Raw genomic sequence first — 22,822 nt, 5'->3', positions numbered from 1 at the left:
CAAATGTATAGACAGAGGCATAGCCTGCAGGTTATGTGAAGTAACACTTCATGTTTTTTCTCAGCATTGAGCTCTAGCTGGAGTGCTGTATCCAGCTTTGGGCTCCAGACTTCAAAAGAGTTAGAGATTACTTGGAGAGTGGCCAGAGGAGAGAATTACAAATGGTCAGAGGTGTGGAAAGGAAGATTTGTTGGGGAGAGAACAGGCAAGTGAACTTGGGTCCCTTAGTTTAAGGAGAAACCTAAACAGGGTGTGTATCTTCAAGGAAAGGAAAGAAGCAAATGGAAACACTTTGGCTGTTTTCTCTGTCCATAGTTGACAGAACAAGAAGCAACAGACTGAAAGGAGCTGGACTCGATGATCCTCATGGGTCCCTTCCAACTCTGTGATTCTGTGAAATTGCAGGCAGAAATTTTTAGACTAAATATTAGGGAAAACTTCCTGATACGCAGGATATGGAGACGGACTGGATTGCTTTGGAAGAAAGTAGAAACAAACCTTTGCTGAAGATCTTGGGAGCAGGGTAGGCAACCACTGTCTTGCATGACACAGCTGTGGTAGCTGTGGGTGGGGGAATTACACCGGCTGGTCTTTGAAGTCCTTCTATAAAGAACAAGCATTCCAAACTATTCTAAGTGATTCTTCCTCAAGTTTTGTTTGTGAGGAGGTGTAAGTAGTCTCTATCATAGGGGCCCCGTGAGTGCAAAAAATGTGGGAATAAAGCGTATTAATTTGAATAGCAAATTAACAATGGGCTTTCCAGCCTCCTGTGGGAATGAGACGGTGGCGATAATGATTCCACACAAGCAACTTGACTTCTTGTGGCTGTGTGTGTTGGCCGTTCCTTGACCACGGGCCCGACCAGCCGCCTGTTCTCATTACCCACATCCTCTGTCCTCCGTGTTGTCCCGGCAGGGCCGGGGCCTGGGCCTAGGCCTCAGCGCGGCGTTACTGCTGCCGCTCTGCAGGCGAAGCAGGATTTTAAGTACTTTTCTGATACACTTATTTAAAGCAGCCTGTGCTAGAGCCTAAGCTACTTAAAGTCTATGCAAATAATTCCTAATAGAAAAGTTGTATTCAAATAATGCACGGTTGCTGCCAAGTCTTTAAAGTCCAGCCGCTGAATTAGTGGTAGTTGTTGGCAGAGTGCCTGGAAGTGGAGTCTACTTGAAGAGCTAAACCAGTCTGATAGAAGTCGTCTGCAGGTGCAGAGCAAAATCAGAAAGCTTAAAAAGCAGGTACCATGCTTTCCTCATTCACTGCCTGAATAAATGTTATTATTGAAAAAGCGATTTAAATTTGTCAGTTCTGATTCTTGGAGATGATGATGATTAGAAAGAAGCAGTTGAATCAGAAAATTCATTGGCTAATCTTTTGATAAGCCAGTTTTAATGTAAAGTGCTTGCTGTATAAAACTTAAGGTCTAATTTATCAAAAACTTATTGTATGTAAATAAAAAGCAGCAATAAAGATGTATTTTTGTTCATTTTAACAAAGTTCTGAGAAGCATCCAAATGCTGTTTGCAGTTAGACCTGGATACACACATTAATAGAAAAGAACAAAAATACATAATACAGAAATGAAAAAAATAAACAAACATATGGTAAGTGGTATAATTGCTTAAATATGTATGCATGGAGGTTAACTCCTGATAAGCAGTTAATATCAAAATGATGGAAATGACTATATTGGTTACAGATCAGTATGGTTTAGGAGTTTATGAACATCAGTTTTAGGAAAAAAAAAAAAAAGGAAAACCTCAGACCAAGACTAGAGTGTTTCAGTGTTTTTCCTTTCTTCCAATTTAAAGCCATTCTGTTCTCCTTAGGAAATAATAATTTCCACCTGCTCCTACCTTTTGGATTAACTGTTTTCTTACTCTATTTGCCTAGCCCCGTGTTGTGTCCCTTACCCCCACAATTTCTTATTGCAAGTCTGTGGCACCAAGCCTAATATTAATTCCTCTTTGTACCAGCCTGATTTCAGTTCCTATTCTTCCATCCTTGCATTCAAGTTCAGTTATGGTCTTCAGTTGCCATTTCAGCCTGCTTTGTTGTTAAACGTGAAATTTTGCTACTTGTGCCTCAGTATTCTCGCACCGACTTGCCAGAGGCTTGAGGATTCATCAGAACCCAAAGGTGGAACACATGTATTGAAGGAGGCAGGAAGAGTGTTAAGCCAGAGGGCCTGTAAAAACTGGTTGTAGTTTATATTTAAATATTGTTCCTTGGAGTGAATGTAGCTACAAAGGTTGTGCCTCCATTGAGTCTCTCATAACTATCTGTTTAATGTTGACAGAGCCAAACGCCCACTCCCTGGGGTTAATCAGCAACAGCAACAAAAAAAACTCTCCACAGAAATGTAAATCAGATGTTGTATACCTGTTCATTCAAGCATTTAATCATAACTCCATTCATCTCTAGGGTTCAAAAAGAAGTAAAATGGAGGGTGATAAACCTGAGCTGGGTAATGCTGGTTTTGATGGGATGAGTGAAGATGAACTGCTAGCAGCTGTCTTAGAGATTAGCAAAAGGGAAGCTTCTCTGTCTCTGAGCCATGACGAAGATAAGCCCACAAGCAGCCCAGACACTGGTTTTGGAGATGATGAAATTCAGGAATTGCCAGAAAACCTGGAAACTATGGAGATGGAAAAACCCAAAGCAGCGTTAGAATCAGGTAAGGTGAAGTAACCATCTTAAATTGGACTGTAGTGAGCTAAAGTGAGTTACTGATAGCAGCAGGTAACATTTGATGGCAGAAGCTGGATGCAAGTGCACTGCTGAAACTGCCTGGCTTAGAGTTTTCTCACAATTTCCCAATATATAAAACTTTTAATTCATTAAACTGGAAAAATGTATTTTCTTGTAGGTCTATCACCTCGCTGATAAAGGTGGTTTGTCTTCAGAGTTAGTTGCTGTTGTTTTCTCTCCTGATCAACACATGCTTCCACTCATCGTCTTACCAAACAATTTAAATTACTAAGATATGGCAGTGTCTGGAACTTAATCCCCCATAATCAGAAGGTGGTTGCATTTCTGTAGCTGCTGCAGCCTGAGCAGCGTGGTGGCAGTGTTCAGATTGCTGGTGTGTAAGAATGAGGTCTGGGGTGCGTAAGTCTAGAATGTTTTCAAAAATTTAGTTTTTTTTTCATTATTTACTAATGAATATAACTCCATCTGTTTTTTTTTTCCAAATACTTCTTTTTCATGTGAGATAGTGAGCATAAGAGACTCAGCATGCAAACCATGGCCTCTGACCCAGATACATAGTTAAGTATGAGGAGACTGTTTGATCTCGGTATAGGGAAATTGTGTGTCTTAATTGGCTGAAGGAAATTTAAGTGTTTATCATTTGTTGCATGCTACATGCTTTCACTCAGAATTTAATTCCACTAGTTTGGAAAAACAACATGCTTTCCTTCTCGTATGAGAGACAGGAGGTTAAATATTACTTTTTTATAAAAAAGAAACCTACTACATTACATTAAAGCACACTTATTTCACTGGATGACTCTTGACAGCCTTCGTGTTGGAAGGCAGAGTGTAAGAACAGCAGGTGTGTGGGTCAGCCTTGCTTGAGCTCTCCTTCATACACGCTGTTACTTATGGTTGCGTGAAAGAGAGCTGTGAGAGTGGGGCTGCAGAAACGCGTCTCGTCAGGTTACTTTTGAAAGGCATGATGCAATTATTTGGGGGCTGTAGTGTGACATTTAAGTAAAAAGCAGATGTTTAATAGAAGTTCCTATGGTTTCTGATTAAGAATTTGGTTAAACACTCAGCAATGTCTTCAGCTTTCTGTCTTGTTGTATGGCCAAAAAAACAAGTGCTGTTCAAAGCATGTTGTCTGTTGTTCCGATCTGATACGTACCTCTGTGTTTTGAGTTACCAGTTATGGCAGTCAAATGTAACACCTATTGAGTTTGCAGTCTGATGTTATATTTAAAGGAAGCTTAATTGCAAAGGATGCTTTGTTGTATCAGGCAAGGTGATTCTAAACATGAAAGATTTAACTTGGTCCAATTCTTATCACTAGTAATCTTTTTTTTTTTTTCTGTAAACACTGAGTTATTTGTGGTACTTTCCATAAAGGTAGAAAGTAAGACCCTGGCTCCTTTACATATGACAGAAGATCTCTCTTCTACAAGACCCTCAAATAAGAGTTTTGTGACTTGAGTGTTTCTTACAGCAAAGATCATGTAACAAATTCTGTTTTGTTATTCAGCTTAAGAGGATTAGACTGATGGATTATAGTTCTGGTTCTGGTGGTCTTGTGTTTAAGAGGTCATAGATACTGAGACTCCGCCTTGTGTAATCCTTGCCAGTAACTAATGAGCAGATGTTGAAGTCTGCATAGGGCAAAACTGTAAAGTTTCACATGTTGCTGCACGATAGCTCTTGGAGCAGGTCTTGACTCCTTCGCAGCTGCAAGCAAACAGAATAAAGTGTCCTGCAACTAGAGGAGATGTGTGCAGTGGTTGAATGGGTGTTTGTTCCAGAAGTTGGAACAAACTAAATACCTCCCCCACCGAAGTCTTCAGACGTAATGTTCACTTCAAAGATTGCTGATAAAGTTCTAATCTTCTTGCACTTGTAAAGATACAGGTAGCGTTCACAGGATTTAACTCTAACCTGAAGCAAAAAAGCTGAAAAACTGAAACAGGGCTTGAGAGTTGTGCTTCCCTCAGTCTTACAAATGATTTGGCTTTAATTGTAGCTTTGCCTGCAGTACTCTGAGGCATAATATGCAATGCAAATTATTTTTTTTTAATCCATGGTTCTTTCCTAGAGAAATTCAAGTGTCAGCTTCGTGGCTGCAAAAGGCCAGTGGTCTGTGACATCTTCCTTTAGTTGAATTTGCTGTTTGAGTGAGCATAAAAGACTAAGAAGACTAGTTCAGGCATTAATCAAATGATTCATCGTACACCTCTTAAAATAAGACTCCCCTTTAAAGCTTTTCCCATTTGACTTTTTGTTTTGTTTATTTTTTGTGGCTCATATCTCCTTGTCAATAGATGTCACTGTGCTGCAAGGATTGTGGTTAAGGAGGATTGAGCTAGTAACAAACAGAAGACCCGGAAAAGCATAACTGTACTTTCTGATTCTTTAGGTCCTGCCAATTTCACTGAGATAACTAAAGATTTTGATGAGAATAAGGAAAACAAAACTCCGGAAGGCTCCCAGGGAGAGGTTGACTGGCTGCAGCAGTACGATATGGAGAGAGAGAGGGAAGAACAAGAACTTCAGCAGGCACTGGCTCAAAGCCTTCAAGAACAAGTAAGAAATAAAGTTTGCTTCCTTGAGTTGTCTTCCCCAGCAGCGGAAACCTGATAGCTGCAGAAAACCTTGTGTTCAGACAGCTGTAAAAGGATTCTGCTGCTCTTCTGAGAGAAGCAGATGTTCTAGCTCCACTGTCAGTACAGTGGCAGCACTGGATAGATTTGGGTGCATTTTGTATGTACTTTGCAAAATACAAGCCTGCAGATTTCTCAAAGCTTCTGTGCACATTTATACACTGGCCTGTAACATTATGTAAAAATTATGATAAACTAAACTCTTGCTAGCTGTCATCTAGAACTGACATGCCCACCCTTAGCTTCCCTGGCAGCTGCTTCTTGCCTGAAGGACCTGCAGCAGGTCCTGCCAAGAATCAAAGGGAAAGAAACCGGTTTCAAAGCAAATGCTAGGAATAGCTGTACCAGGTCAAGTTAAAGATCTGCGTAGTCTAGGACCTTGCTTCTGGTAATCACCAGCAGGAGATGCTTAGTGAAGGCTATAGAGAAGGAACAATTACATGATACTTCCATGTTAGAAAAAGGTTCCCGAATAATTTGGTCTAAAAACAGTCCTTTAAATTGGAGTTGAAAAGAATTGGGATCTTGGGTTGCCTGCTAACCATCCGTGTTCCACTTGATTTACAAGGCCCGTGAGTGATTTCTACAAGTTTAACTCTGCCCCTCAGAGTGAAGCAGACTCTCCGCCAGGTCTTTCTTTACATAGCTGCCCTTGTCGGCTCTCTATTGATACTAAAGCTGTCATGGTTTCCCTTATGAGATCTGATGTTTCCATGGCTCTTGGATTTTCTCTCCCATTGCTCATTATGAGGTGCTGGTTGGTATGTTCCACGCCAGATGTAGCTTTGATTCAGCAACACTAAGTAGTTGAACAAAGATTCCCAAGCACTTTAGAAACTGTGAGATAAAAGGCCTCATGCTAATAATGTAAAACTGCCTTTTGAGTGGTGGTGTGCTACAGTTCTGAAGTGGAAATCTGCTATTCTAATGATTCAGGCATGAAAATGTGGTAGCTGTGGTTATCTTGATTTGAAATATGTAGTTAGGGCTTTGCATTCAGGTACACAGGAAGCGTTCAAGCTCTGAATCAAGCCAGCACATTAAATATTACTGACTGGCTTGCTGTAGCTATCAAGAGTGGTGGAAGGAACACGAGCATAATACTACCCCCAAAAATTAGAAGGGTTTGTTGACAGACTCGAGGTTTCTTTCCTACTTGTTAATGGTAATATTTTTAATCCCCTTTTGTTTAGTGGTGTCTTTATTTTTCATCGCATCTCTGTGAATTACAGCTGTTACACAGAACATTTCAAACGGCTAAAAAATAATAAAATCTGTCAGAGTTTAATGACTCTGTCTACAGTTGGCTCTGGGCAGAAGTCTAAATTTTGCTGAAGTGTGAGGAGCTTTGTGTGTAAGTGACAGCTTTCCTTAGCGAAGGTTACAAATTCATTCAGATGCTTTTCAAATCAACGATCCAGAGAAAGCGTTCGGTGTTACTAGAGACTTGCTCTGCTGCATACCAAACTTCAGAAGCTTTGACAAGCCTTAATGAAGGTTTGTCCCAGGTTCTGTTGGACAGGAACATTGGACTCTTGCTGGTTGCAAACATTCCTTTACACAGAACCTTTAATTTACAATGTCAGGTTTGTTGTAGAAACCAGAGCAGCACAGTTTCAATGGAAAAAGAGCACCACAAGAATTTTAAACAGTGAACTGTCTCATTGAGCTAAGTTCTGTTCTCTTCCCATCAGGAGGCACGAGAACAAAAAGAGGATGATGACCTTAAACGAGCCACGGAATTAAGTCTACAAGGTGAAGCTTATTTAACTTATTCCAGGATGTTGCTTTTGAGGGGAAAATAGGTCTGTGTGTATGAGTAGAGCTCCTGAATGTCTGTACGACAGCTGGGATTTCGTGCCCTTTTGGTGTAGGCTCAATTGTATTTGGCTTTGATCGGGTCAGCTTTCCCTGCTCTCCATTGTGGAAGCAAATGCCTGAAAAAAACTTGGTATAAAAAACGACCGAGTTTGTTCTCTGAGTGTTTATATATTCAATGTATATAGCAGAACGGACCTTGAAATTCTGTGTTCCCAGCAGAAGCCAGCATGCTAATGGCTCTAGTCACAGCTTAAGGATCATTTCGTGCTTGCATTATATTTTAGTGCTCATTAATGCACTGTCCTTGCCCAAGAAAATGAAGAAACGTCCTATCTGTCTGACAGGATGGGAGGGAGATGGACCTCATTGCAAGGTTTGGCTGTTGTGGAGGGGGGGGAACACACAAATACACTGTCCTTTCCAAATCCAGACAGTGTGGTGAGCCTCAGGCACTGCTTAGCATTTGTGTGAGGCTGGCATGTCAGCGATTTCATACAATCTGGCAGAGCAAAGCGGAACAGAGAGAAACTTTGTGCTCTAGAATGGGAGAGGGGGTGCTAATGAAGTATTGCGTGAAGATACTCTTAGTTGCTTAGGCACCTTTAAAGGCCCTCAGCTATTACTGAATGAACCCGTGTCTGCTTTTGAGGAGCAGTAAGCTGAAAACTGTAAACCCAAGTCAGGTGGCCTGGAGGGATTTAAGGCTAGAAATCCATCCTCCTTCGGATTTGCAGTCGCTTGACTTACACATGAGCGTTGCCTTGTGCTTCCCAGCTGGCTGCCGTGTCATGTGTAAAGCATCCACCAGCAATTTAAGGAGATGCTAATAATCCTGGACGTAGAGCTGGTAGAATTTGTCTTGGGTTCACAGCAGTGCTGCCTTCAAAGACCCACTTGTCATCCAGGAACGGCTGGTGGAAGGGGGCTTTGCTGTACCTGTGCCAAATGCTCCAGAGGCCTACCGAGGTGGCTGTGTTTGGCGGGGCAGTACTCTAGCTCACGTAGTCTGAACGAAGCAGTCAAATACTCTCAGTTAAAGGGATTAATCTATAAACTTCCACAACTTCTCATCCACGCAGGACTTCATAGCTTTAATTTAGGTAGTGAAAGCACAGCCGCTCCTCCTGATGAGTTCTGTACAAAATCTGAGAGTAGTCGGGTAGCTGCAGAATCCCAGGCGGTTTGGAACAGCGTGTGCAGGGAGCATGGTGCCTTCCGGCTCTTTGCAGAGCGCTGCCTGCGTTTTGCTCAGCCAAGCAAACTGGAAGTTCCTGTGGCGAGCAGCCTTCGTACCACTGAAAGCAATGAAAAGGTGCCTGCTGCCAGCGGTAGCAGTTTGATGCCAGCTTTAATTGAAAACTGCACTTTGTTAATGCAACTTACAGTTTCAAACTGTAATTCACAGCTTCTCGTTGCTGAGCTTACAGTTCTCTGACCCAACTGGCTGCGCTTCTTTTAATGTCGGCTCTGGCTGCAGACCACCAGTGCTCTGGAGAGACCTGGGTGTTTGACTGCTCTCTTGTCACCCATCTGTCACTGTCACAGCGCACTTCTGTAAGAGTATTGGAGAGACTGTGCCAAAATTAATCCTGTAGTCCAAGATACCTTCCGTAAGGATTGCTTTTGCAAGCTGGGGAAGGGGGAGATTGTTTTCATTTGGAAATTCCAATATCTCCTGCTTTGCATGGGAAGGAAGCTGGTAGCGTTAGTGTTTTATTGTACCTGTTTACAAAGGTAAACATACCTCAACCTGTTGGGAACTCCTGTGTGCACTGCGGATTCTCACACAACGTTGTTGTTTCCATGCTATTTAGAGTTTAACAGCTCCCTCCTGGACAGCGTTGGTTCCGATGAAGACTCTGGAAATGAGGATGTTCTTGACATGGAGTATTCAGAAGCTGAGGCAGAAGAGCTGAAAAGAAACGCTGAGGTGTGATCTATGGTTCCAAAAGTTTAACTGAGAAATATACCCCCTCCTTCACCATCAGCTTAGTGTTAGGGGTAGTTTTAAGGAGCAGACGTACTTGTTTAGTCTTAGAAAGCTCCTTTATAATGAAAAATGGAAAGACAGAAAAATACCTAATTGGTTTTTATATATATATATTTTTTTTACAATTCTTTATCAATTTTCTTACTCTTAAACCAGGAGTTAGATTTTAAGAGTATCACCAATCATAGCAATCAAGTTTCCTGGTCTTAAAGATAAAGAAATGATTTTCAAAAGCCCATTAGCATCAGTTAGTTTTATTGTCAGTGCATCGGCAGAGCACGTCTCCTGCATATAAAGAGAGCACTGTCTGCAGATGTTACAGGTGCAGGATGAGAGAATCTGGGCCATATCTTTGGTATTAGCTGTCAAATCTATATATCATTTAATATTTCCGAAGTAAGTGTGCTGCTCCCATTTTGCTTTTCTGTGTTTATTTGGCGGATTGATTCTGACATCAGTGGAAGTTGCTCAGGAAGTGGTTGTTTAGGAAACTTTGCAGTGTAGAGCTCATGTCAGCATCTGTTCTGAGGTCAGCCTGGCTTCTTTGCATTTTTATTGGCTTGCTGAAAGATAAAATATGATGAGGAACTTTTGCCCACTACTTAGAACATCCCAAGTTGGAAGGGACCCACGAGGATCACTGAGTACAACCCCTGGGTCTGCACAGGACCACACAAAAATCAGACCGTGCGTCTGAGAGCGTTGCCCAAACGCTTTTTGAACTCTGTCAGGTTCAGTGCTGTGACCACATCCCTGGGCAGCCTGTCCCAGTGCCTGACCACCCCTGGGTGCAGAACCTTTCCCTAACCCCCAGCCTGACCCTCCCCTGTCCCAGCCCCATGCCGTTCCCTCGGGTCCTGTCGCTGCCCCAGAGAGCAGAGCTCAGCGCCTGCCCCAGAACCGCACGCAGTACAGGCGGTGAGGCCGCACCAGCGCAGAGCGGAGCAGGACAGTCCCTTCCCCTGGACGCTAGCAGTGCTGGGCCTGACACCCCTTTGGCTGCCAGGGCACGCCACTGCCTCACGTGCAACTTACTGTCAACCACAACACCCAGATCCCTTTCCCCTGGTCTGGGCGTATAGCTGGGGTTGTCCTGTCCCAGGTGCCAAATCTGGCACTCGAAGAACTCTTCCATGGCTCTGAACCGGGGTGTCTGTTGCTGTAATCCTTGCTGGGGTTTCAGCTTTAAAGGCAGTAGCCAAAGCCCTTGTCTTGGATATACATCGTGTTGTCCGTAAGCTACACGGGACAAAGAGGAATGCCTAAAAGCTGTAATCAGACTTTGTTTTCAGACAGGAGAGCTGCCTCACTCCTATCGCCTCATCAGCATCGTCAGCCATATCGGAAGCACATCATCTTCAGGTAAAAGATGCTATGTTTTATTCTTCATCACCTATCGAGATTAAAAATCCGTGCTACAGAATTACCACAGCACGGTTATTTGCAGAGAATTTGGACAGCAAAACAGATCTTTCCTCATGGCTCGCTGGCAGGGGAGCGGAGTGGGGATGTTGTGGTACCTAACGGCGACGTGGGAGTGGGGTACTGCCTATGGCATCTGTGGCATTGCTTGAGCCAGTCACCTGCTTGTTGGCCAGGAAAGGCACAGGGCCCAGGACCTTAAGGGTGTTTCAGTGTTTAAATCCTGTGAAGGCTGTTGGACCAGGGAACCTAGCTAACCCGCTTACGGCTTGGACTGCAGCGTGCAAAGAGAAGTGCGTTCTCTGTTTTCAAGGTCATTATATCAGCGATGTCTATGATATCAAGAAGCAGTCCTGGTTCACCTACAACGACCTGGAAGTGTCTAGAACTCTAGAGACCACAGTTCAGTGTGACAGAGACCGAAGTGGCTACATCTTCTTCTACATGCACAAGTAGGTGTCCTGGGGAATTACGGTGCTGGTACCTACATGCTGCCTGTGAGACAGTGTGCCCCTCTGCTTCTCTGGTCCTCTCTGGGGGGATGCAGATCGTCTCCCTGGATTGGTCAGAAGACATTCCAGTCAGAATTACAAGCCAGAATGACAAAATTAAAGGGCTGTGAGTTCAGAGGCATAGAATCACTGCTGCATAAGGTTTTAAAAGGATGCACTAAATCATCTATTAAAAAGGGGATTTGCTGTCTCAGTTATGCATTATTTGCACCAAGAATCGCAACGGAGATTTTTATTTTCCTTTTGTGCTGTGACATTCGTAAATGGCCTTATCCCTGCTCCTAGTGGCTGTGTAGTTGCAGCTCCGGTCATCTCAGGACATGAGCAAGATGAGGCTTGTCGATAGAAGTAATGCTTTTTCAGGCACACAGCTGAAGAAGGGTTTCGTGCCTCAAAGTTTGTCCCCTTTTTCTGTCGTTTCTGATTGTTCCAGTAAAGGATGCTACTTGATCTACAGACTGTGTCTTGTGTTCCTCCAGATCCTATTACTACCCTGGACTTGCTTTCAGTGTTGTTACCGTTCTCAGGGGCTTACCGGTGATCTTTTTCATTGTAATACATGAAAAGGAGTGTTTGGGGATTCAGGGAGCCTTACTTAGAAATGCCAGATAAGACGCCTTTCTCTGCCAGAGCCCGTGACGCTGAGTTAGTGGATTTGGTCCAGGTGCTGATTCCCTCAGGGCTGCCTTGTGTAGCAGTTTCTAACTACGTAATTTCACTATCGCTCTTTCCCTGTGTTCTAGGGACATCTTCGATGAGCTACTAGAAACAGAAAAAAATGCACAGCCGCTTACCATGGAAGCAGGAAGATCAATCCGTCAGCCTCTGTGAAGAGTAAAGCACCTTGTTCCTCCTGAGGAGCAAGAAAGATTCTGAACTTGTGCCAGACACGCAGGAGTAACAAACAGCTCAGGGCCAAACCAAGAGACAGAAGTTAGAAATATGGGACACTCCGTTCGTTGAACCATCTGTGCAAGTCCTGGGCCCGAACCACACTTTTAAACCTTGACGTCCCAGAGCAATCCTCCTGTGGTGAAGTTTTTATTGTTCCTCAAACAATTTTGTCAGCATGGAGCCTTAAAGAGTTGCATCAAGCCACAAGACTACAGCTGCTCGTAAACTGATTGAAAAACAAAGAAGTGCAAAAAGAGACTCAACTTTAAAAGCCCATTTGCCCGCGAGATGTGAGTGGGGAAGATTTACATATCACTTGGCTTTTTTTTTTCTTTTTTTTTTTTTCCTCCAAGAGCAATTTAAGCAATAGGTTCTGTAACCTGGCGTGTATTGTGTTAGTAATTTTCACTGGAAACCCAGATCACCGAGTACGCTCTTGGCAGTCGTCTCGCTAACCGGCGCTGTGGAATCACCCGAGCTGATGCGTTCTGACATTCCTGGGTTTGTGAGCGCTCCGCCGCTTACATGCGGTTCCAGGAAACAAACTATTGGTGCTGTGGAATGTATTGCATACCCGGTGGCAGCTCTGCCTTTGTTACGCCATTCACTGTCATCCCTCTTCAGCGATGAGATTATACATGCGATCTCTTTTATTTCACGCGCTCCGTTATGTGATTGCGTTTCCTTCATTGCAGTGTTCCTCCTGAGGACCCTTTGGAGAGGAGAGGTCTCCCTCGAGGCGCGCGGTGTTTCGCGCTGGTTACGTTGCTTAGGGGCCGCTTCCATCCGACTCTGACTGAAGCTGCTGGGGCGGACGGAGAGCAGCAGCAGGAGGCGAACCACAGCCACTTTTTCGTCTTGCCTCCTTGGAGGGAAGGAGTGCTTTAGCGTTACCCTTTCTGCGCAGGCCTGGGTCATCGTGAAAGTGAGGCGGTGAGAAAAGGCAAGGTCTGCAGGCTGTTGCCTGACACTTGAATTTCTTTGTAATTGAACCAGGGTCTTGCTAGGGGCTTCCCTCATCCCGGGAGCGAAAGAGGGATTTCACTGCAGCTATCTGGTGGCTGCCCTGAGGAGTGCGGAGTGCTCAGACTGAAACCAAGCCAGGTGGAAAGCTTTCAGAAAGCTCGTGTTCATTAACAGAGCACGGTTAGAAAGAAGAGTTTTATTGGATTTGGAGTCATGATGCTCATCTTACAGCTTGTTTCAGCAGGGGGAAAGAAAAGCCTAGTGACTTAATTTTTTGAGCACCTTCGCACTTAGTTAGCAGGGGCAGATGTTTCCTTTCGTTGGCATTTACTCATTTCAGAGAAATTGTCGCTGTTAAGCAGAGTAGTTACTCTTGTTTTGGCCTCTAGTTCTGATTTTTGCAGCTTGAGTTTTAGAGGTGAAAGACTTCTTTAAAAAAAAAAAACGCTGTCGAGATAGTTTCTGTTGTGTTTTTTTTTAACTATCGTTACGAGTTTCTCAGGAATAAACCAGCTGAAGCAAAGCAGACAGAACCATCGATGTAAAAAGACAGCAGGCGCCTCTTTCGTGGGCACTTCTCCCCCAGGGCTTCTCCTAGCAGGCTGGCACGGGGTTGCTACCTCAGTGGCCTCTCCTCACCTCTGTGCGCAGCAAAGAGCAGCAGCCGCCGCCGCTCATAGTCCTCCCCGGGACCTCTGAGGGCCCCGGGGTGGTGAAAAGACTTGACTGACCTTCCAGTCCAGGCCAGCCTGGTGGACCTGGTCGGGGTGACATCTTTCTGGTTTCTGAGCTAGGAGTGGACGTCTGCTTGTGAACACACGGCGGAGCGTTTCTCCTGTGAGATGCAGCCGAGGCGGCATATATGTTAATTTATTACAGAGCATTCTACTTTTCTATTGTCGATACCAATTCTGGTAGAGCTGGGGGCAGTCGGAAGAGGAGGTGATGCGGGAGTTGTCCTTTGAACCGATCGCCCCTGCCCCTGGAAACGTGACAAAGAGACTGCTCCATCCAGAGGGCAAACCTGTTTCCCCCAGGCACACCCTACGCTAGTGCTGTACGTAACCAGGATTCCTGTAGCATCAGAAGTCAGCTCTGCTTTTTTGGGTGGTAAGGATGTTTTCGAGGCGCTGCACTCCAGCTAATTTATAATAAAAGCAAACATTGCCCGACTTCCCAGTGCGCTAACTTGTGTTTAAAAGCAGTTCTTCTTTGGAACGAGGTGAGAAAGCTGATGCTTGAAACCAGCATTCCTTGTTTCATGCAAACAAAGTTCTCGTTTAATATTCTAGCCACCAAGAATTTGCAAACATCGGTGAATTACTTTAAGCCTGTTGTTTTCTGTTGGCACGTGGCAGCTCAGTCTCACCATCGCCCTGGCAGGAGTGTCCGTGGAGCCCCTTCCTTGCTGGAGCCAGCCCTCTGTCCGCCCGGGAGCAGCAGGGAGGAGGAGGAGTGTGTGAGCAGCGAGGGCCCTGCGCGGGCACCTCCCCACCGTGCGCTGTGGCAGCACGGAGTTCAGAAAGGTCGGCCCCTCCAGGAGGCAGACCCACCCCGGGTTATGGGTAGGTAGAGAAGCTCAGGGGCAGCCCCTTCACGCGTGCGGGCTTTTAGCACTGGCTGTCCTGGAGAGGAAATGACTCGAAAGCCGTACAGACGCTCCTGGCCTTTACCGCGGCGGCAGCTGCTAGGTGCCCGCCAGGCCAGCTGAAGAGCGTAGGGTTCCTCGGGCGGCAGCGGAGTGGGGATGGGGCAGGACGGTCTCTGCGAAACCCTGACGGGTCTGACACGCTACAAACCGGCCTTGGGCTTTTCCGCGGTTGTACAGAGGTTAAACATTTACCCGCTCCTGAATCAGGTCAGCTTTTAGTCCAGGTGTGATTCAGCATATAAACACAAGGAACTCCCCCATCTTGCCTTTCCTCTCTCCCCTTCATCGTGTGACTGCTTAAGATACGCTCGCGATTTGCTCCTCTGCCCTGACAGATGCAAAAACACTTGTGTCAGTGAACCGGGTGCGGGTCCCCGCGGGGCTGCACACAGCCTGTGCCAAGCCAGGACCGGTTTCCTGCCGGAGCTGCCGCCCGCCACCCGAGGAGCAGGAGCCACGGGGCTCCGAGTGGCGGCACCTTGCACCTCCTGCTGAGCGTAACGACCACTGCCTGCTCATCTGCCTTCCCGGCACGGCTACCCCAGGAGCTGGGGGGGCTCCCGGCGTGGTGCCCGCAGCGCTTAGCGCCAGGAGGGGCTGATCGTCCCGCCCCACGCTCTGCTGCGCTTCACCCCGGCGCCGGGCGCGTGGAGATTATCGCAGTGCCTGGGCAGCAGAGAGCTGGGGGGACTGGGAATAACTGGGCTGTTCTGTTTTCTTTTCACGGAGCTCTTACCCTTGTAATCGCCTGCCAAAGAGAGAAAAAGGGGTGTGGGACCCCTGGCAGCTACCGTCCGTGCAGCGACGCTGCTGGACCCCAGGCCCGCGTGGTGACGCCGGAGGCTCCCTGGGACGTGTGGCCGAGGACCTGCCACGGGGCCACCACGTGCCTGGCTCGGTGCCTGCCTCCTGCCTGACTTCTGGTTCTTTACACTGCTGATGTGGAGCAGCACTTTTCTCTGTGTTTTAGCAGACCTGTTCCTCTCCTATTTACGTTTTTTGCTCTCGTTCCCTCCCCCCCCTTTTAAATGATGTGTAGATAGATTTTTGTGAAATTAAAACCTCTTTATTAACCCTCTCTGGGTGTGGGGTCTTCTTGCCACGCGGTGAGGGCTGGAGGCGACGGGCACCACGCCTCTGCCCTGCATGCGCATCGCCTCCCGCTTCGCCCTTATCTGGGACTTTGCTCCGCTGCCTGGTGCCATCCTGCCTGCGTGTGCAGCGTGTCCCGGGGCGTGCAGACGGCAGCCTGCCCCTGGAGAGCACCCTGAAACCCACAGGCAGGCGACAGCTGCACCCCGTGGCACCTCCTCCGTGCCTCAGCGCTCCCGCAGCCCTGCCCGTCCGCCCCGGGGAGCTGCCGTGTGCCTGGTGTCCCCAGCAGGAGCTGTCCCCGCGCTTCCCCTACCCCGGCTTTTACCTTTGGTACCGCCAGTATTTGCTGAGCTTTATGCATGGGCCCGCTGATAACGCAGGGAGCGGCTCGGGCTGTATTCGAGACCTTTAGCCCGGAGCAGGCGCCGAGGTGGGAAGGGAGAAGAGCCCCAGCTCCCCAGCAGGGCTGGCCCCGGGGACCTGGGGCAAGTCCAGCCCCACCTCTGTGCATCCCCTCGAGCGACCCGTGGCTGGGGGGAGCGAAGAGGGGCCGTCCCCTTGCTGTCTTGGTGCCAAATCAAGAACCATGCTGCAGCCTTTACGTGCCCCCAGTGTCTTTTATTTGTCAAATCAGCCCCGTAACTGCTCTGCGTTTAGGGGCTGGGAGACACAGCCCTGCTCCAAACCCATTTATTTATCACTGATAAACTCGGGGGCTCCGGCCCTAGAAGAGTCCTTTCTCCTTCTTGAGGTTCTGTTGTTTCCACAAGGGCAGGTTGCCGAAGGCAACGCGGCTCATGCCGAAAACAGCCTGGAAGTCCTGGTCCGAGAGGTGTTGCTGGGGGAAGAGACGAGGCTGAGCTCAAGCTGCGGGGCTTCACCCACCCGTGCCCCCCCCCAGAGTCCCCCCGCGGCTCACCTCCTTCCTGCTGGGATCCACGCCCCGCGGCAGGTCCTCGGCCGCCGTGTTCACCAGCACGTCCAGGGGGAAGGTCTCCAGCTTGGTGGGCGTCAGGGTGGTGGTGGCCGTGAAGACCTCCTTGGAAGTGAGCCCCTGGAGGGGGGGGGACAGAATCACATCAGGGACCACCTGCCGAGGCCACCAGCGGTCCCCCCGTCCCCGTGACACTCACAGACACGAGATGCCCGATGTTGCTGCTGTCCCCCAGCTCGGCTTTGAGCTCCTCGTAGGATTTCTTGTCCTGGCAGGGGGACAGAAGCGCTCAGTGCCCCCACCCCGGGACGCTGGCCGGGGCCAGGTCCCAGCCAGGTCCCCATCTCCAGGTCCCCCCCGCCGTGACTCACGCTCCAGCACAGAGGGTCCCAGGCCAGGAACCAGCCGGTGAAGGTGGGGGGCTCGCAGCCCTGCTTCACCACGATGATGGGGGTGTCCAGGTCGCGCCCGCTGGGGTCGCTCCGCAGGTACTCCTGCGCCATCACCGCCGCCGCCTCCTTCTCCGACTCGTTGGCCCCTTTCCCCATCCAGAAGAAAACCTGCGGCAGGGTCACCGTGTCCGGCACTGGGGTGGGACAAGGCCCTTGGGGACCCGTGGCTGGGGACACGCAGGGATGGGCACTGGGCACCCATCCCTGGAGCGAGGGGGCTGGATAAAAACAGCGGGGAGGGGGTTTCCAGGCTCCCATCCCACCACCTCTGGTGTCGCAGGTCCTCCCCCCCCCTTGGGGACGTTGGCTTGCGGGATCAAAGCACCCCCTGCCCCCGTGCTGCCCCCAGCGCACCTGGTCCCCCGTGTCCAGCAGGTAAATGTCGTTTTCGTCCAGGTCATCCTGAGTGAAGTCTACGATCTCGGTGGCCAGGAACCTGCCCGTCTTGTTGGAGCACTCGAAGAGCCGGGGGGGCATGGAGGAGTTCTCTTCCTGCAGCCTGGAGGGGGGGACACGGCGGTGGTGGGAACGGGCCAAGGGACTTGGGGACGCCGCGGGGCGCCGGGGGCGGGGAGCTGGTACCTCTTGTTGTTGGCGTACTGGGACTTGCCCCCCAGGGCCACCCAGAACTCGGGGGGCTCCTGCCCCTCTGCGATCACCGGCTTCTCCGTCTTGGAGATGATGTCGGCCACCGTCTTGCCCATCTCGCGCTCGTCCCCGCTGCAGCCCTGCAGAGCGAGCACGGCCGCTCCGTCACCCGTCCCCACCACGTCCGCTCGGGAAGGAGGAGGAGGAGGAGGAGGAGATGAAGACGTTCCTCCAGGGCTGCAGCCCCGCAGTGCCCGGCGGCAGCGCGGGGCGGTACCCACCTTCCCATACCAGAGGTAGCAGCAGCTGGGGGTCTTGAGCACGAAGACATCATTGGAGTTGAGGGAAGAGGCACGGACGGGCACCTCGAAGGCCTTGGTGTTGTACTCGTTGGTGCCGTGCACTTGGAAGAGGCGGGTGGAGGGCATGGGCTCCGTGCTGCCTGCCCGCGAGGTGCCGCCCTGGGGACAACGGGGAGGGCACGGGGACGGGACGTCACCCCCGGTGCCGCCGGCCGGCCCTCCCGCTGCTCCCCCGGCCCCCACTCACCGCGTACACCACCATCCTGCCCTTGAAGATGGCCATCATGTGCGCCGGCTCCTTGCCCATGGTGACGCGGACCTGCACGGGCTCGTTGTTGTACTTCTGGTCCAGGATGACGGCTTGGTAGGCGGAGGCGGCCAGCTCGTCCGTGCTGGCTTGGCGGCCCTGGGCGGGGAACGTCCCTCGTTGGGATACCCGGCGGGGAGGGGGACGGCCCGCGGGCTTGGGCACGGGAGCAGAGCCCCCCGCCGTCCCGCTGGATGGTGGGACGAGGGGCCGGGGTCTCACCTGCCAGATGTAGATGATGCGGTTCACCTTGGGCCCCACGTAGTAGGTGTAGAGCACCAGGTAGCAGTCCCCGCCGTAGAAGTGGCCCAACCACCGCTTGTCCACCGGCACCAGCTCCTGGTTCTCCACGCGCCACACCTGGAGGGACGAGGACGGCGCTGGTGAGGCCGCCGCATCCTCAGCCCCGCCGCGCCTGCGCCCCACGGCATCTCCCCAGCCTACCTCCACCTCCCCGGACCCATCATCCACCATCTTCTGCTGGGCGGCCATCTGGGGCTTGGCGTGCAGCGTGGTGGCGTCGAACTTCACCTGCTCCACCTTGGCTGCGGGGGAGCGCGAGGGCTGAGCCTGGGGCGTGGGGAACCCCCCCCCCCCCGAGCACCCCCAGCCCGACCCGGGGCGTCCTGCGGCTCCGGCCCCCGGGGGCACTCACCCACTTTGCCCACGGTGTGGGTCTTGCCCAGCCCGCTGCTCTGCGCGGGGACCGTCCACTTCTGGAAGAGCTGCCTGAAGACGGCCGACTCGGAGCCGTCGTTCTCCGTCTCCACGCTGGTGCTGGGCGGGTAGTTCTTGGCTTTGATGAAGCCCTGGGGGGAGCCAGAGCCAGGGCACGGGTTTGGGGTGCCTGGCGCCACCCTGGGAGCGGCGATCCCCAAATCAACGGCCCCAAAAACTCACCAGGGCCCTGCTCATTGCCTGCTGCTTCTCCTCCTTGTTGGAGTTCTTGCCCTTCCACACGAAGATCTTGTGACCGCCTTGATCGAGGATGTAGCAGTCCTGGGAGAGGGCACGACGGCAGAAATTAAGACCTGCCAAGGTCCTAATTAAGCTGCCAGGAAAAAGGGGCATCCCTCGGGTGACGCACCTCATGCAGGAGCATGTCTTGAGTCAGCGGCCGAACGGCTATCTCCTGGATGACCAGGTTCCCGCTGGCATCGGAGACGCTGGAGGGGCGAGAGAGAAGAGGGAAGGGCAGGAGCAGGGCTGGGAAACGCCCTCCCCAGCCCCACGTTGGGGTGGCAGGGCTGGGGGGTCCCTTCCCCATCCCCTTCCCCACTGCCCCCCCAGTCCCAGCGGGTACCAGGGACCCCCTGGTCCCACCACGGTGGCAGACAGGTTTGCAGCTTGCTGTGCCATGCGGCAAGTGGCCGTGGTGAGGGACGGGGGTGTCAGAGGGGACGGGGACAGTCCCTTGACCAGGGACGTGCTGCTGTGTTTGAAGGCATCGGTGGCACATCGGGTACCAACCCCGTGGGCACCGGGGGCTCCCCCTGCTCCAACGGCACCCCAGGGACCTGTCCCCCCGCCGTGGCTTTGTCCCTTCCCCCCGGCTGTCCTCGGGGAAGGGACCTGTGGGACCCCGTGCCGGGGATGCAGGGTGCTGCGCCGCCCTGGCAGCCCCCGAGGGCGGCCCGTCCCCAGCAACTCACTGGTAGAGCTTGAGGGAGCTGTTGTGGATCTGGTCCACTTTGTTGTCGGGGATGGCCGCCTTGATGTCCCGCTTCTCGCCCAGCACTTGCAGCAGGACCTGCACCAGCTCCGGCGTGGCGCCCTCGTCCTCCCCGTCCACCACGCCGACCTTGGCGCGCCCCCCGCGCTCGCGGTCCCGGATGTCCTTGGCCAGGGTCATCGCCTGCCCCCGGGGATGGGGTCAGCACGGCCGGGGGGGGGGGCCCAGCGCCGGGGCTGGGGGCGCGGGGCGGCCGTGTCCCCCCCCCCCTGCAGTACCTTCAGCCTCTCGGCACGGTTGCTCTCGGGGCCGTTCCACTGGATGATGAGCTGGCCCAGGTCCAGCAGGAAGACGTCGCCCCGGTTGAAGCTTTTCCAGCTCATGTCCACCTGCAGCGGGGTTGGGGGGAGGCAGGATGTGAGCCCCCCCTGCCTGCCCTTCTCCGCATCCCTCCCACCGGTGTCCGCACCCTTCCTCCCTGCCCCGCCTGGGGGCTGAGGAGGGCGGTGACCTCGGTCCCCTCACTCACCTCTGCTGCCACCACGTTCTTCTTGCCCTTCACGTGCAGCAGGCGCTGGACGTTGTAGGTGTTGGTCTCCACGTGCTTCATGCCCGAGGCCACCCCACCTTTCTTATATCTGGGGGGGGGGTGAACGTGCTGTGAGCCCTGGGCCCCCCTTCCCACCCCAGCGGGGTCCCCCTCGCGCCTCTGTGCGCAGGGACCCCCCTCAGCAGCGCGGGCAGTGCCTGGAGCGAGACCAGCCCCGGGGCCAGCACCTGAGGGCAGAGGCATGCCCACGGGGGACCCCTCCCCGCCGCCCCCCACTTGAGGACCCCCCTGGAGGCTGGGGGGGTGCCCGACGTACATGAGCCCCTGCTTGAAGTAGGCGCGGAACGTCTCGCTCTCGTGGCCCTGCACCTCGCGGTGCTGCACGGCCACCGAGCCCAGGTGCTCGTCCATCTGCGTCGTGTAGATGGCGGCCGCCCCCTGCTCGTCCTGGCTCGACTCCTTGCCCAGCCAGTAGTGGATGTTGTAGCTGAAGCTGCTCCCGGTCTTGCGCGTCTGTGGGACAGGGGACCCCGCTAGAAGGGCCGGGCGCCCCGTGTCCCCGGGCCGTCACGGCCAGGGGGACGCCCCGCAGCACCCCCGGTCCCCCCCCCCCCCGGCACCCTACCGAGAGCAGGACGTAGCAATCCCCCTCGTAGAAGTTGCCGTAGCTCTTGGTGGGCACCGGCACCATCTCCATGTTCTGCGGGAGGAACGGACCCTGCGTGAGGAGGGGGGGCAGGCACCCCAACCCTGTGCCCAGCCCCAAAACCCGACCCTGTGCCCAGCGCTGACACCCCCGGTCCAGGCACTGGTGGTATGCAGAGGAGCCTGGAGGGGGTCTTCCCTCTGCAGCCCCCCCAGCCGCCCACCCTTAGGGGGCTCCAACCCCTTCGGAGGCACCCAGCAGATACCCACGCTGTGCCCCCCTCCCGGCACCGTGCCTCACCCAGGGGACAGCCCCCCCCCAAGCCCCGGACCCACCTCGATTCTCCATATCTGGATGCCCGGGGTGGTCGTGTTCAGCTTCCTGGTGACCTGGGCGCTGAGCTCCGCCATGGTGCTGGCTGCTGCAGGCAAGGGGACCTGCCGGGCGCCGCCAGCACCCTCGTTAGCGGTAGCGGCAGGCGGCCTCATTAAGGGCTGGGCTGCGGCCAGCCGGCCGGGCCATCTGCTGCCCTGAACCCCCCGCGGGGCTGCGGGAGGCGAGGGGGGCCCAGAGCGGTGGGCACCGAGCGGGGTGCAGCCCCCCAGCAGTGCCACGGGGGCTGACGGCACCGGTGGGGGTCCCGGACTGTGCCAGGGTCTGTGGTGGGCAGGGGCATGGGAGTGACGGCCCCTTGGTGTCCCCACGTCCCCATGTCCCACCCCGCTGCCTGTGCACAGGACACCCCCGGCGCAGCGGCCACACCTGGGTGACAGCGCTGCACGATGGCCCCTTTCCCCTTGTCCCCACGCGTGGCACGAGCACCGCTCACGGCCCCGCACGGGTGTGCGGGCACACTCGTACCTGCACAGTGTGCACACACCCACGGACACGCACACGTACACCCCCACACCTCCCACCGCGCACCCCCTGCCCACCGTGCTGCCGGGCTCTGCCTCCTGCCAAGCCCCCCCTATCCCTCCAAGCCCCCAAGCCCCCCCCCCCATGTCCCACACCATCCCGGCGGTCCCCAACACCCCCACCTGGGCCATGCCCCCCAGGGGATGCAGGGCAAGCGGGCGGGGGGCTCGGGCACCCACCATGGGGCACCCACCATGGGGCACCCACTCCCCGTGCGCCTGGCGAGTGGTGCCCATCAGGGGGGTCTCCTCTGCCCCACCCCACCCCACAGAACACCCCGTTCCCACTCCTCTGCCCCCAGACAGCCACGTCCCCGTCCCACAGAGCACGGGGGGGCATCTCCCCAGCGCAGCCCCCCGAGAGCTGTCCGGGCGCGTTGCCCAGCCCTGTCCCCACGCCACCCCGATGCCATCGGCAGCGGTGGCACCGGGACGTGCCGTCCCCCCGTCCCCATCCCCTCACCTTCCCCGCGGAGCTGGGCACAAGGTGCGCGTACCTAGGCGAAGTGCCGGGGTGCCAGCAGCGAGCGGACCTTTGTCCCCAAGTGTCCCTGCCCGTGTTCACCATATAAGGGCAGGAACACCCCGGAGTCAAGGTCCCCGCATCCCTCCGAGGCTTCGGGGCGCCCCGGGAGCCCCGTTACTCACGGGGTAATGACAGCCCCGGGCCTTGCTGGGCCCAGGGTGGCACCCGCTGCCCGCACCGTGGGTGTGAGCCCACACTGGTGGCACAGGGAGGGGACGAGGCAGGT

The 22,822-nt window shown here is 53.0% G+C and overlaps 2 protein-coding genes across 3 annotated transcripts in view; one reads left to right on the top strand and one right to left on the bottom strand.

Annotated features, from left to right (window-relative positions):
* Positions 1–12,648, top strand: part of USP37 (ubiquitin specific peptidase 37) — a 32,408-nt gene extending 19,760 nt beyond the window's left edge. For both annotated transcript variants that reach the window (XM_035331403.1, XM_035331402.1), the window contains 7 exons: positions 2,425–2,677; positions 5,108–5,274; positions 7,046–7,106; positions 8,987–9,102; positions 10,455–10,524; positions 10,898–11,036; positions 11,840–12,648. In XM_035331403.1, the coding sequence (XP_035187294.1) occupies positions 2,425–2,677; positions 5,108–5,274; positions 7,046–7,106; positions 8,987–9,102; positions 10,455–10,524; positions 10,898–11,036; positions 11,840–11,927 (894 nt within the window). In that variant the 3' untranslated portion in view covers positions 11,928–12,648. The remainder of the gene's footprint in view (positions 1–2,424; positions 2,678–5,107; positions 5,275–7,045; positions 7,107–8,986; positions 9,103–10,454; positions 10,525–10,897; positions 11,037–11,839) is intronic.
* A 3,637-nt stretch (positions 12,649–16,285) lies between these two features.
* On the bottom strand, positions 16,286–22,600 carry VIL1 (villin 1). The gene is made up of 20 exons (XM_035331404.1): positions 22,534–22,600; positions 21,489–21,590; positions 21,133–21,207; positions 20,824–21,020; positions 20,487–20,595; positions 20,236–20,346; positions 19,938–20,140; positions 19,373–19,451; positions 19,186–19,284; positions 18,941–19,094; positions 18,730–18,830; positions 18,508–18,645; positions 18,226–18,384; positions 17,958–18,137; positions 17,671–17,816; positions 17,443–17,587; positions 17,008–17,196; positions 16,836–16,904; positions 16,622–16,756; positions 16,286–16,540 (listed from the first exon to the last, which is right to left on the bottom strand). The coding sequence occupies exons 2-20, from the start codon at positions 21,561–21,563 to the stop codon at positions 16,427–16,429; spliced, it is 2,478 nt and encodes an 825-aa protein (XP_035187295.1). The 5' UTR covers positions 21,564–21,590; positions 22,534–22,600; the 3' UTR covers positions 16,286–16,426.
* Positions 22,601–22,822: the final 222 nt, after the last annotated feature.

Source organism: Oxyura jamaicensis, chromosome 7, assembly GCF_011077185.1.
Source record: "Oxyura jamaicensis isolate SHBP4307 breed ruddy duck chromosome 7, BPBGC_Ojam_1.0, whole genome shotgun sequence".
Taxonomy (NCBI): domain Eukaryota; kingdom Metazoa; phylum Chordata; class Aves; order Anseriformes; family Anatidae; genus Oxyura; species Oxyura jamaicensis.
The sequence above is the reverse complement of the archived record's forward strand: the minus strand, read 5'-3'. Positions and strand labels throughout refer to the sequence as shown.

Coding starts and splice junctions, on each gene's coding strand:
- VIL1 (XM_035331404.1), bottom strand. CDS start 21,563: ATGGCGGAGCTCAGCGCCCAGGTCACCAGGAAGCTGAACACGACCACC. Junction 20,347..20,486: donor AGAACGTGGTGGCAGCAGAG/GTGAGTGAGGGG, acceptor ACCCCGCTGCAG/GTGGACATGAGCTGGAAAAG. Junction 18,138..18,225: donor GCAGGATGGTGGTGTACGCG/GTGAGTGGGGGC, acceptor CGTTGTCCCCAG/GGCGGCACCTCGCGGGCAGG.